Raw genomic sequence first — 14,147 nt, 5'->3', positions numbered from 1 at the left:
TAGAATTTGTCTCAATGACTCCAACAAAGCTAGAATAGGGTAGTTTTTGGCAGACTTTGTGACCGCATTAACCGACTCCACAATATTCGATGTCATTGTAGAATATCGGTTTGAAGGCATGTGGACACGTGACCATCTCTCAGGTCCAACTTCGTCCTACAAACAAAATCATGGAAATGTGTATCATATAGCGTACAGTACCATGTTAAACGTATTTATGTGAATATCATCATAGGAAAACATATAGTATAGTACCAGATAATCCTTTATCTTCTGATTAATTGAGCCGAGTTGTTGCATGTAATATTCATATTCCAATAGTGTGTAGGCGCGAACAGCTGCATTGAATGCTTGTGTTATGTTTTGTCCTGATCTCCCGTACCGTGATTTTAGATTTTGTAGTAGATGGTAAGAACATATCCCGTGACATGCTCCTGGATACACGTTTTCAATCGCCTTTTTGATGCTGTTGTGACGATCCGACACGAAGCACAAACTGTCTCTATCCCCATATGCTTTTCTCAACTGTCTAAAAAACCATGTCCAGGAGCTGTCATTCTCGTTATCCCCAATCCCGAAAGCAAGTACATAAATGCTGTTATTTGCATCTTGTGTACATGCCGTGAATAAGGTGCCACCATAGTGTCCATTTAGATAGGTGCCATCAACCACAACAACTGGCCTACAATGTTTCCATCCCCGTATAGATGCACCTAGTGCCATGAAGCAATATTTAAACCTATTGTGACCATCAATTTCTAGACATGTCACTGATCCAGGATTTGTTTGTTGTAGCACAGAAAAAAAGGCTGGTATCTTATTGAATGAATCGGTTGGATCACCCCTAAGCACTTTCAGAGTTTCTTCTCGAGATCGCCAAGCTTGGACATAATTCAAAGATACTCCGTATGTATGCAGCATGTCGTTGCGTATATCATTCGGTGTGTATATTGTGCGCGATGATGTGTACTTATACTTAATGCAAGTTGACACAACCGTCTTTGTTACTTGCCTATGAGTACTGAGTACGATGTTTGAAGCACATATGTGACCTTCTGTAATGTGTTTGATTTTAAACATATCTGTTTTGGCTAGCTTCGATGCTCTACATATCCAATTACACTCATCACGTGTACATTTTACAAGATAGTCTTTCTTATCGGACCGAACAACCACGTACTCAAACATGTTCTGGATTGCATAAAACGACAAGCTCAATTTCATTATCTCTTTGTTACGGAAGACTCTTCCTTCCTCTACCTCCCTAGTATCTGCCACCGCCACAACTGTGACCTCATGCTCAAGATTGTCACTAAATGGATCCATTATTGCTCGACATATGTCTGATGACATATCTATTAATGAAAACCCGTGCTCGTTCGATTGAACATCAACTGATAGCGCAATAGGCTGTTTTTCGATATCCGCAGTTGTCACCTCGATGTGAATTGGATATTTCGCAGGGTCACGACTCATATCCTTTAAAACCATGTAAGACAAGACGTTCTCATCACTTTTGATTGCTACTGGAGGCAGATCACTGTTCAAGACATACTTCATTGTCACAGCAACTTTTGCAGGGTCAAAGCTAAACTCTTTCATAACTGTGTCGACAAGCCTCAAATACCCGCAACTACGATCAATTAAAACCAGTGACACTTGTGATCCATTCAACAGACACACGTGAATTAACCCCATTTTCTGCAAAATTTGCAAATACATGATCAGCCTAACATCCAAATATATGTTAAATCTAATTGCAAATGGGTCAAAATTAAATTAATGGTCAAATGTCACAATAAACATATATCGAATCTCAAGTATCATTGTCACGTATTGAAAAAATGCAGGTCACATTGTTTTATTTCCCAGATTTTTTTTACGAGAGGTCACAGATCATTGTATAGGTCACATGTGACATTTAAGTCTTTGTATATTGGTCACAGTTAATTGCATGTCAGTCACAATACTGTTAAATGATCACAGGTCAAAGCGAACGCATGTGGTATCTTGAATGTCATGGTCACACATTGAATACATGCAGGTCACATGTATTCAATGTGTTACAATTACATGTAATAATCGGTCACAGTAACTAAGTATAGGTCTGTCGCATATGATTAGATTCGAACAAGAGCATCAGTATCATAATACACAGATTAAAACATTTCACACATTTCGAGACACAAGCACCCATACATACTGAATGCATGAGGTTATATCTTGCATCCAGGGTTACAAGTTTTCCATAACGGTCACAACAGTTTCGAATGGCAATGTCCGTTATTCGCAATTACAATGAATCATATTTCTGATCAATCGAAGCTTGTCTAGCGTGAAAAAACGACAAATTATAATGAATAAATCGCAATTACACACCTGATCAATTTAATTACACGCCTGAATAATGTTTTCAGTGACTGTTCGAGCCGATCTCATACGACCCGCGACTGCAATTTGTGACCGGAATTCGGTTTCATCGTCAATTCCGCAAGAGCTGGTCGTAATTGGATGTATTTTCAGATCTTCTGGCTATTGAAATCCGATTGAAAGATGAATTAATTTTTTTTAGGAGAATCCTGATATTACAGCTCTTTTCTCGGGATTGTTTTTCATATTAAATTATATTAATATTTGTATTTATTTTTAGGCTAATTTTTGATTTTTGAAATATGATACTTATTTTCTTATTTTTGAAATGCCCTATACTTAATATCTTGTATGTGAAATTTTCCCTTGATAAATATTGTTAGTGTAGGAGTATTCATTGCAAAATTTTGTATCAGAAACCGAAACTTATTTATATAGCAAAGCAATTTCTTGTTTTATATTTAAGACTTCAAGCTTCAATTCAATTTCTCGATACAATATTTGCTAGTAAAGAACTGAGAGTTGCAATTACAAATACTCTAATTTGATCTCCTTTTCATGAAGAGCCTTGTAATTTCATAGCATGTAAATGAATTTTTATTTATTTTTTAATATTCTCTACCACTATTTAGAGGGTGTTTGAGCCACATTATTTTTTTAATAATGCATTCTTGAATAGTGTATTGATGAGAAATGTGTGGTTAAAAAATAAGAAAAGGTTTTTTATCTGCATGTAATATTATTTTATTGAAGAATGTGTGGTTGAAATTATGTCAAATCACTATTTAAGAATGTATTTTTTTGAAATAATATAACTCAAACAGACCCTTAATTGATATGTATGTTAAATAGTGAAAAGTCACTGTTGAATAGAAATTCAGACACATAAATGACACATGTCAATTGAATAGTGGCAAGAAGTCTCGTACTCCTGACTCCAAAATTAATAGAAATTTATTTAGCTGAAACTTTCTCTTATTTCCTTTTGTATCAACGCTTCTATTCTATTTTTTTTTTCAAGTGACATAATATGTCATAATTGACATTTCTTGGGCTTAAACATGTGAGTACAAAGTACAAGTTGGACATCTCTTTCTATATATAACCTATAGAATTGTGCAAGTGAATCAAATTGATTGATAGGAGTAGAGATACAAATTCTCTGTTGAAAATCTGTTGGTGCCGCTCGAGCGGCTAGCTAGCGATAGGATAGCTAAAATGCAACGATTATTCTTTCCGATTCATAATTTTGATCTCTTCAAGACCACTTCAACTAGAATTCCTATATCCATTAGAATTTGGATCACATTACAACAAATCTCTACCTTCAACTAAATTCCAATACAAGGAATTCCAAAAACACATATCCAAAGTAAACATCACTCATCATCTTCCAAACAAGTCTCAATGAACTAAATCAATGACAAACACCAACTAAGTTCAAACAATGCTCAACTTTAGCAATGAGAAGTTATTTTGTTATCATATCAGCAAGGTTATCTTTGGTATCAACCTTGCTTATTACAATATCACAACGAGCAATTACTTCGCTCACAAAATGATACCTCATATCAATATGCTTAATCTTCTCATGGAACACCTAATCCTAGGTTAGAAAAATAGCACTCTGACTATCACAGTATACTGTAGAAATCTGCAGGTCTTTACTGATTTCACCAATTAAACCCCTTAATCACATAGCCTTCTTACACGCTTCTCTAATGGCTATGTACTCTGCCTCTATTGTAGACTAAGCTATTGTATTTTGCAAAATAGTTGATGAATATCCTAAACCATGCTCCAACATAGGTTGAGATTTTGTTGATAAAGGAGTCATAATAGCTAATTCTCAATTTTCCGTCGCAAGGGATATTCCCAAATAGCGAAAAGCATAGATCCGTTAACCATATTAGTTGGTTGATGAATATCCTCCAACGCTTGCCCATGAACTCCCGCCGTGTACAAGTTAGAATTGTTCACATTCATCTTTAATCCCAACACGTCTCCAAAGTTGGATAAGCATTCCATCAATATACCAGCCGAAATAACATCTCCTTTAGGGAAAAGTATTAAATCATTCGCAGATGCTAAGTGAGTTATCTTCAAAGGGCCACATTTAGGATGATAGTTGAACTCATTATTATCGGTTGCTCCCTTCAACATTCTAGAGAAATTTTCAAGGAAAATTACAAACAAAAATAGTGATGAAAGGTCACCTTGACGAAGTCCCTTCTTTCCTTTTATGAATCCATAAAGGCTTCCGTTAAACGCAATGAAGTAAGTGGGAGTGGTGATGCATTCCATCACCCATCTATTGAATTTTGTTAGAAATCCAAGCCCTTCGAGCACAGTTTTTTGGAACTCCCAATTAACCAAATCATATGCCTTCCTCAGATCAATTTTAAGAAGGCATCTGGGAACAAATCTCTTTCGATTGTATTGCCTAAGAATCTCTTGAGCAAGATGAATGTTTTTTGTCATGCTTCTACCTTTCACAAACGCGGCTTGTGCTTCATCAATAATAGTACCAAGAGTAGGGCCCAAACGAGAGGCAAGATTTTGGTGATAACCTTATAAAACACATTACAACACACTATAGGCCTATAGTCTCCCATGTTGGTTGCTTGATTTGCTTTAAGCACCAAAGCAATGGTCTTGTGATTCATTTGCTTTATAAATGTGCTAGAATTAAAGAATTGTTTGACCGCTCCCATAAATTCTCTACCAATAATACCCCAAGACTTTTTAAATATGGAAGCTGAGTATCCATTCGGGCCGGAGATTTTTCATCTCTAATAAAAATAATACCTTTTTGATCTCTAGTTCTGAAACATCCCAAATTAATGCCAAACCATGCTCTTCCAATAACATGGAATCACCCTTCAATATATTGATATCAATAGGTTACTGCGGGCTATTTTTCCCTAGTAAGTCACTATAAAATTGCATGAATTCATCGGCCACTTCTTCCAATGAAAAAGTACATGAACCATCTCCTTTATGCACGGTAGTAATGAAATTCCTTTTGGCATTCCCTTTGACCATTGAGTGAAAGAATTTAGTTCATTTGTCACTATTTTTTAGATATTCACATTTAGCTTTTTGGTAGTAAAAGCTCATTTTTGCTTCACAAACATCCATAGCATTTTTCCTTATGTGTACTACACTACTTTAAAGTTTAACATTAAGAGGGTCATCATGCAAGTCCACTTGCATCTCTTTCAAAGCCAAAGTAGCCATCTCGACTCTCTTGGAGAGTATGGGCAAAGTGTTTCTCATTAGGCTTTTTAAGCTCAACCTTAAGACCTTGCAACTTTTTTCATAGAGTGAATCGTTTCGTTCCTCTAATCTCAATTTTCCAACTATTTTGTACGATTTCATGGTTGGCCCACATGTTAAAGAATCCAAAGGGCTTCCTCTTACTTCTATCATGCCCAAAAAGTGATATAATGTATGGTGAATGATCGAAAGGCATCTCGATAGTAAGAAATTAGCAAGACTATTAAACTCTGCTAGTACCCAATCACCATTCAACATAGCTCTATCAAGTTTACTCCACATCGAACTATTAGTCTAAGTTTAGAAACAGACAATAGATCTCACATCTGTTAGTCCAACATTGAGGCACGGATTAGCAAGATCCTTCACCTCATATGGGGTAACATCCGTCCTATTACATTTTTCGTTGAATTTGAGTACATTTTTAAAATCTCCCATGATCAACCAAGGCAAAGAGCAATTTGATCCATACTCCATAATGTTATTCCAAAGCGGCATGCGATTCACAATAGTATCGAAAACCATTGACAAAGATAACAAGAAAAGTAAGTGAACTCATCTTACAAGTAGCGAAGCAATGAATAATTTGAGATGTAGTCACCAACACATTCCTCAAAATCAAAATTTAGACAGCTTGATGTTGTTGATTTTTAAGAAACCTCTCATTTTGTCCTCATCACCCGGTCTAGCTTAGGTTGCCTTAACTTCGTTTCCAAAACACCAATAATATCAATATCATATTGCTTTATGAAGTTTCAACCCATTTTGTTTTAGGGGAAAGTTCAAGCCCCCGATATTCCAAGCACCGAGCTTCATGATGATGAAATAAGGGAAATTCACTTCTTCTTATCATTAGCGACCACAACTTTTCCACGCTCTTCAAGCTTCCCTTTCGACTTTCATTGCTTGTAATTTTAAAAGACACTCCATGTAAATTAGAGGAACCATCAACCTCCGATTTAGCCAGTGATTAGCCTATATTCGGAATGGAGTTATATGCCCACCAGGCTGCCCCTTATTCAAGCCTTTTTCTTTTTCTTGTTAGGGTCTTTATTGCACTATCTACAAAACATTTGGACATGTACTACACTTCTATTACAAAGCAAACATTCACAAAAATAGGAAAATAAAAAATTATTGAGACGCAGTAAATTATGCACTTACTTCATTATTAATAGATAATGGGAAATATAGCCTCCAAAACAACATGTCAAAGTCAGAAACCAACATTCTACAACTAACACATTATAGAAATCTAAAACCAACACCAATATAGATCTAGCTATAGATCCAGGTTACAACAACTCCTATAAACAATCCTAGCATCTAAGTTCTCCACAAACTGGTTCTCATTGAATGGACAATCCTAATTTCAGCTCTTATCTCTTGCCTTGCTCGAAGAAAAGCAGGAATTAGCTCCCTCGGCCTCTCATACATTGAGAGTCACACCAAGCAAAGAAGTTGCATCCATCTACACCTTTATTGCCTGAGCAAGTCAGAAATTGCCTTCCTCGATTTAAGTTCATCCATAAGGTCTTCCTCTAGAGAGGGAGGGCTTCCACTTCTATAGGCATTCATTTCCATGGCCTTCACTGCAGCCTTTGAGAAACTATGAGACATTGGGTTCTTTAATTTAGGGCAAAAAAGAGGGAAACAAACTGTATGAATTTTGGAGTTCAGTGGGAATTGATGATTTTTTCATTTTGTCCCTCACTTATTTTAGCAATTTGATTCAAATTTCTTATTTCAAGTTTGATATACGCAGAAGTGGACGGAATCAATAAATGGACTTTGGCTGCAATGGAAGTTAAAGGTTTGGGACTACGGTAGCAAAAATGAAAGGTTAAGGCGTATTCAACAACAAAATGAAATATTTTAGACCTCCATTGCAATTTCCCCTTTTCAATGATGGTTTGACCTTTTAATAAATATGTATTAAATTTGACATTCAGAGAAAAGTCAATTACTTTTTATGTGGATTATGTTGTGTAAAATTTTTGTACTGGAATGATTAACCATAAAAAGAATGTTTGCCTAATCAAAAACTTTCAGTTAATACCTTTTCAAAATTCCTATATGTTTACTCCCATCATCAATCATTATTCGCAAGTCAATCAGTCTCCCAGTGGTGGGTGACTTATTTGGTTTATATGCAGTGCAACCCAATTTTCTAAAGGTAAGTTAGGGTTGAATTAACCAATTTTTGTTCAGGTTATGCCTTCTTTTAAAAGTGAAACTTAATTTACCAAAATCACCACTATAGGATTCTAAGTTATACATGAGTTTTGCATGAGTTTAGAAACTAAAATTGTCAAACTACTTAATATTTATCTCAAAATTCACTTAAAATCAGCATGTCATTTTAACATCTAAGATGACTATTTTTATCGTATAAGAATCTTAATTCTCATATTTAAATAGGTTGTGGATCCAAAATCGCACTACGCGAAAGGTTGGGAAGCCCAACTTTAATTTATCTAACTATGGTTGACATGAATGCTCAACTGGAATGGTTGATTCTATTTTGATAATTGAAATAATAATTCGTAAAGACTTTTTATGCACGGAAGGTGAATTGTCATGTTTTGAGATTCTAGACGACATCTTCCTCACTAAAGTGTAAGCTAAGCTTTGCACTATTTTAATTCAAATAATAGTATGCGTCGATCTAAACACACATATTATGATGATTTTTTCTACATTATTGATTGGAAGACTGCCTCAATCCACGAATTGCTAAACATGAATCGAGCTTTTGCACACAACATTCCCTTAATTTGACTCCAAGACCTTCTACGTCGAATGTACTTGATGTCTACAATGACAAACTACTTTTGTACAACCAAGATTGCTCGTTGCAAGCTTAAACCAATCTTCCTCCTCTAAAATACCATCCTAACCCCACGTGGGTTTCGTTCCCACCTATATTTATAAAGTAATACTATTCAATATCACCAGCGTCAAGCACTAGTTTTGATGAAAATTGCGTGACATAAAATAATGATTCACTTAAGTGCAATGTTAAATCATTCACAAGAATGAGTCTCGGGTGACTTTCGTAATTATACCACGGCAGCAGAACAGTTCTCAGGATTTCGTAACTTTTAAGAGAGAGACAACTAAAGACCCGTTAGTTGTATTAATGCTACCCCACTCTCACCATCTCTTTCTCATCCAAAACCAATTACAAAAAACTTGAATCGTCCCATGAGATTCGCCGCGCTTCTCTTCTAATTTACACTCATTGCCACTCTCTTCCGATCTTCAAATCTATTCGAACTAGCCCTCGCATTTCAGGTTCATTTACCCCTCTTTCTCCATCTACGTTTACTCAAATATATATACACCGTATCTATAGATTCCCTGGGTTTGACAACATTTAACTTGTTGGAAATGTTTTTAGATAAATGAATGTGTAATGCGGAGTCGGGATTGCTTTTTCAGCCGAGTTTCGTTTCCAATTATTTAGCTTGATTCTCGATCTGCAAAGTTAGCGTTTTCAATTTATTTGTCAAGAAATGGGTCTGGAGAAATGCGGGGTTTTATGAAGCTTGAATGGTTCAGAATGAGGATGGAAAGTTGAGGATTGTTTTTTTTTACTTTTTAGGGTTTGGTTATTTTTTATATATTTATTGGGATGAATCGGAGTTTTAGGGCACCGGAGAGGGAACAAATGGGGAATCTGAGACTGAAGGACAACAAGGATGAGGAGCTGGCATTGTTTCAAGAAATGCGCAAGCGCGAAAAGGAACGAAATAATCTTCTTCTTCTTTACAACTCCGACGAGTTTGATGCTCCACTTGGTATTAAAAAATTTGATTTTGTTTAAATTTTTGTTGAAAATTGTTCAATTATTTTATATGGTAATTTTGGTGTTATGTGATGAGGTCTCAATTAGTTGTTAATTAATTGTATGATGAATCTATTTGGTGGATTTTGATTTTGAATTTAGGTACCTTTTTGACGTAATCTGATGTGATGTTGCTTTTAAAAATTGATTAAAGTTTTTGTTTGGTTGAATGATACTGACTTTGGATTCTTACATTAGATTGTGAAATAATCATTTGAAGTTAAAAAATGATAGTAATATCCTTGAAATTTACCTTGTCTGAAGCTTTGATCATTTAGTGAATTAATTTATTATTCAAGTATTTATTTTCTTTTAATTATGACTCTGTATGCAGGATCAAAGATTGGTAGTACTCCCATTTTTAATATAACTGCAGGTACACCTGCACCTCTGCGGAAGACTGGTGCTGATGAATTTCTTAATTCTGATGGTGAAAAAAATGACTATGAGTGGTAATTTTTAATTAACTCCGCGGCTTTTATTTTTGTACATTCTAAACTTGGGTGCCGATTGTGATTTTTTTTCGAGCTTTGTAGTGTTGATGTCCTTCCACGGTAAATAAATCTATTTAATTCGTCTTCATGAAGTGCTTTTATTGTACGTAAGCTTCCATTTATACTTATTTTGAAAGACAGCGTCTTTTGTTGACCTTCTTCTTCCCATGAGAATGAATCTGGTGATTTCCGCATTTAACATTTATAGTGGCATTTTCTATGCGATAACTGTTATTTCTTAGGGTTGACAAACAAAGATTCTCCACAAGATCCATATAGTTTGCTTCTGAATCCAACACCATAAATGAACTTTTATGTGGAAGGTTTTCAATCTTTATACATCATAGTTGCTACTTATTGCTAGCTTGGAATGGATGTGTCTGTACCTGCCTAATTTAGTGCCTATAGGATATTCGTACATGGAGTAACTTAATAAATTATCCAATAATAATTTACTTTATTCTTTGTCCTTGAGTAATTTTGTCAAGGTGAATAATCTAGATAATTAGTTTTCCACTTTATTGTTAGCATATCAAGGTGTGATGTAAGGTAATGAAAATGTATTTATATATACACATGATTATGATATCAAAGCTCTGCAAGTCTTCTTTACAATGAGCATACCTAGAATATGCAATGTAGCTCCATAATAGAAAGCTTAAACTTCAGTAGGAAAGGCTGCTGATGAAGTAAGTTTGTTTTCCTCTTGTTCATCTCTATAAGTTGATAAATCTGAGTTGTTACCAGTAGTAATTTTTCTTGGTTTAAAGATGTATTGTCTTCATGATTTTACATAAACTCAGATCTGTGCATATCATAACATATTGCTTATATTAATTACGTACTTTGGAAATAATTAGGGCTTTGTTTATTTAGAAGCAAAAAATTGATTGTCCCAAATTCATATTTACTGCTGTCAGACGTGTCTATGGGACTAGGACTTGATTTTCTTGAGAATTCTTGATTGAACATAAAGTTTCACTTTGATCTCAGTACAGTCATTCACTGGCACTCATAAAAGTTCTCTTATATTTTCAGGCTTTTAACACCTCCAGGCACTCCTCTTTTTCCTTCACTAGAGAACGAATCGCAGAAAACTGTTAGGAACCAGCTGGAAACTCTGAAAATCCGGCCCTCGGCGCTGAAATCTAGAGTAAGCTAAAGATAATAGCGTTCTGTTAAATTATTGGTTGGAATGCAAAATTAGGTGTTCTTCATGTTTCTATAGGATAGGAGTTCTGTCATTCCTTATTTATAAGTGGCACCAACACCTCCTAAAATTCAAGGGCTGTGTCTCCTGAAAGTTCTTAGCTTAAAGTGCATTGTTACCGGTATATTTTTTAATGAAGTGTAAAGCAAATATGTAGTGTGAATTAACAAAGATCACGTGGCCAACATGTTTTATATTATTTGATAAACTATGTGGAAGAAGCAAATAGATTTTAGGAGATCAGCCTCTAAAAAGGCCAAGGGAATAAATATTCTTATATTACAGTTATTTATTTCTAATTTGATTATAATCAGTTGCATAGTTAGAGTTAATAACCCAAATGATCACTGAACTTTACAAAAAGTTTTTAACGGGTTACTGAACTTTAAAAATCGCCCAAAACATCACTGAACTTTGCAAAAGATTTTCATGGGGTCATTGAACTTTGCAAAATATTTCCACGAGGTTACTAACCTTTAAAAATTATCCTATTCATCACTGAATTTTGTAAAAACTTTCCTAGGGGTCACCTTCCTAAAAAAGTTTTTGCAGAGTTCAGTGACCTCATGGAAATTTTTTGACAAGTTTAGTAATGAATTGAGTGATTTTTGAAGTTCGATGACCTCTTGTAAATCTTCTGCAAGGTTCAGTGATGATTTGGATGATTTTTAAAGTTCAGTGATTCGGTGAAAACTTTTTGCAAAATTCAGTGACCATTTGGATTATTAACCCTCATAGTTACTGTCTATTATCCTCACCAAAACTAATAGTGCAGTGATTGATAAATTCACTTCTACTTGCACTAGGAGCAAACCCTTTAGCAGCCTTTGAGAGTCTATTCTAATTTAGCATATTTGTTTTAGGGTGTATGGAGAAATGTTTCATAATTTTGTTCTGCATCTTGTTTCTATGGTTGAAGCTAGCAAACTCCCAGCCTGAGCAAGCTAGTAGAAGCAATTTATTATCTAGACAGCCAACTTCATCTCTTGGATTAAATACTTCAACTGGAGGACTCCGCAGGCCCTCTTCATCTGGGGGTCCTGGATCAAGACCTGCAACACCAACTGGGCGTCCAACACTGAGCTCAACATCTAGATCCACTTCGACTTCAGCAACTGATAAACGTACATTGTCCACTTCTTCCAAATTAACCTCTGCCACATCATCTAAAGCAATATCGACCGCATCGTCTAGACCTTCAAGAACTTCAACACCTACTTCCCGTGGCACCTTGCCTTCAGCTAAGCCCATAGCTCCGCCTAGATCTTCTACACCTACCTCGAGGTCTACAATAAGATCCTCAACACCTACAACCAGACAATCTTTACCTGCACCAAAGTCTATGTCAAGGGCAGCAACCCCGACTCGTAGGACATCAGTGTCAAGTGCCCCAGTTAAGTCCCCAACCTCTTCTTCAGTTATAAAGCCTGCTACCTCTACAGCAAAAAATCCAGTGCCGGCAGTGTCTAATTCTCCAACTATGAGGCCCAAACCATGGAAACCCTCAGATATGCCTGGATTCTCCCTTGATGCTCCACCAAATCTGCGGACATCTCTGTCTGACAGGCCACCTTCTGTCACAAGGGGAAGACCTGGAGGACCGAGTTCTAGATCTTCATCTGTTGAACCCAGTTCAAATGGAAGGGTTAGACGACAGTCATGTTCTCCAGCAAGAGGACGACCTCCCAATGGCATTACTCGTAGCAGTGGAAGCTCTGTCCCCGTGCCTGCTGTAAATCGATTGCATGCCAAGGCTAATGACAACGTGAGCCCTGTTCTATATGGAACTAAAATGGTTGAGAGGGTAGTAAATATGCGGAAACTGGCTCCACCCAAGAAAGATGACAAACACTCACCAATTAGCAACTTATCTGGAAAGTCTTCATCACCCGACAGTTCAGGCTTTGGGAGAACGCTTTCAAAGAAATCGTTAGACATGGCAATAAGGCATATGGTATGTACACTAATCTCATCTTTTGATATTCAAGTGATGCTAATATTACTTGAAATTTTGTTGAAGTTGGTGGTTTATCATTTAGAGAAATTGTGCGACTAAATCAATATGTGGTGCTTAATATAAATTTATGCAAGGTCCCCATTTTTGGAGGATTAGTTTTCAATTTTTCTGGTGCAGGGCATAAGGCGAACAGTTCCAGGCAATTTACGCCCGCTAATGGCTAATATCCCAGCATCCTCTGTTTATAGTGTGAGATCAGGGCATACCAAAAGCAGGACAGTTAGTATGTCTGATTCCGCACTTGCTACAAGCAGTGCTAGTTCTGAAGTGAGCATCAATAACAATGCCATTTGCGTTGATGGAAGTGATGGGGATGACGATGTTAGCAGTGATAAGCGTCCCCAATCTTCTGCCAGCATACGTAGCAGGAGATGATTGTTGACTCTACCATAATATACATATATTAACCGTTGACTTCTACTCTGAACTTTTGGTTTGAAGAAAATTCAGACAATTGAGAGATGATCATTCTCCACTGAAGAAGGTTAGTGTATATTTTGATTCAAAAGTTAGATGTATAATTTGAAATCTGTGTCATCATTAGAAACTTGGTTCGTATGCTAAACCTTCTTCCAGTTTGTTGTTTATTTTGTGAATTGATTAAATTGAACATGTAAACCCTTTTCTTGGGACGTTAAAATCAATGCCTACTTCAATTTTTTGTTGTCAGTACATATTAATATTGTGGCATATTTTGCAAATTCACAAACCTTGTCAAGTGGGACACAATTTCTTAAGGTGGAAATGCAAAAGAATTTGCAAAATAGTTGCTTGCTCTGCTGATAACGGGTCAGATTATGGGATCAAGTTGATCAGTTGGTTTTCTTAAGATTGTTTTAGGATTGAGGAAGTTCGTATAAAATTATAAACTACAAGAGTAGCTTCAAGTGACTCTATTTCTAAAAAGCATATTTTGCAATATTGCGA

The 14,147-nt window shown here is 36.0% G+C and overlaps 1 protein-coding gene across 2 annotated transcripts; it reads left to right on the top strand.

Moving 5' to 3' along the window:
• The first annotated feature begins 8,784 nt into the window (after positions 1-8,784).
• LOC111406016 (mucin-5AC-like) lies at positions 8,785-13,882 on the top strand. Of its 2 annotated transcripts, XM_023035181.1 has the most exons (6): positions 8,785-8,946; positions 9,304-9,452; positions 9,834-9,951; positions 11,032-11,146; positions 12,123-13,157; positions 13,338-13,601. In XM_023035181.1, the coding sequence occupies exons 2-6, from the start codon at positions 9,323-9,325 to the stop codon at positions 13,593-13,595; spliced, it is 1,656 nt and encodes a 551-aa protein (XP_022890949.1). In that variant the 5' UTR covers positions 8,785-8,946; positions 9,304-9,322; the 3' UTR covers positions 13,596-13,601. The 2 variants fall into 2 exon arrangements, with proteins under 2 accessions (XP_022890949.1, XP_022890948.1); XM_023035180.1 differs by having other exon boundaries at positions 8,786-9,452; positions 13,338-13,882.
• The last annotated feature ends 265 nt before the right edge of the window (positions 13,883-14,147 follow it).

Source organism: Olea europaea, chromosome 12 (assembly GCF_002742605.1).
Source record: "Olea europaea var. sylvestris chromosome 12, O_europaea_v1, whole genome shotgun sequence".
In the NCBI taxonomy this organism is placed as follows: domain Eukaryota; kingdom Viridiplantae; phylum Streptophyta; class Magnoliopsida; order Lamiales; family Oleaceae; genus Olea; species Olea europaea.
The sequence above is the reverse complement of the archived record's forward strand: the minus strand, read 5'-3'. Positions and strand labels throughout refer to the sequence as shown.

Coding starts and splice junctions, on each gene's coding strand:
- LOC111406016 (XM_023035180.1), top strand. CDS start 9,287: ATGAATCGGAGTTTTAGGGCACCGGAGAGGGAACAAATGGGGAATCTG. Junction 9,453..9,833: donor CGAGTTTGATGCTCCACTTG/GTATTAAAAAAT, acceptor CTCTGTATGCAG/GATCAAAGATTGGTAGTACT. Junction 13,158..13,337: donor ACATGGCAATAAGGCATATG/GTATGTACACTA, acceptor TTTCTGGTGCAG/GGCATAAGGCGAACAGTTCC.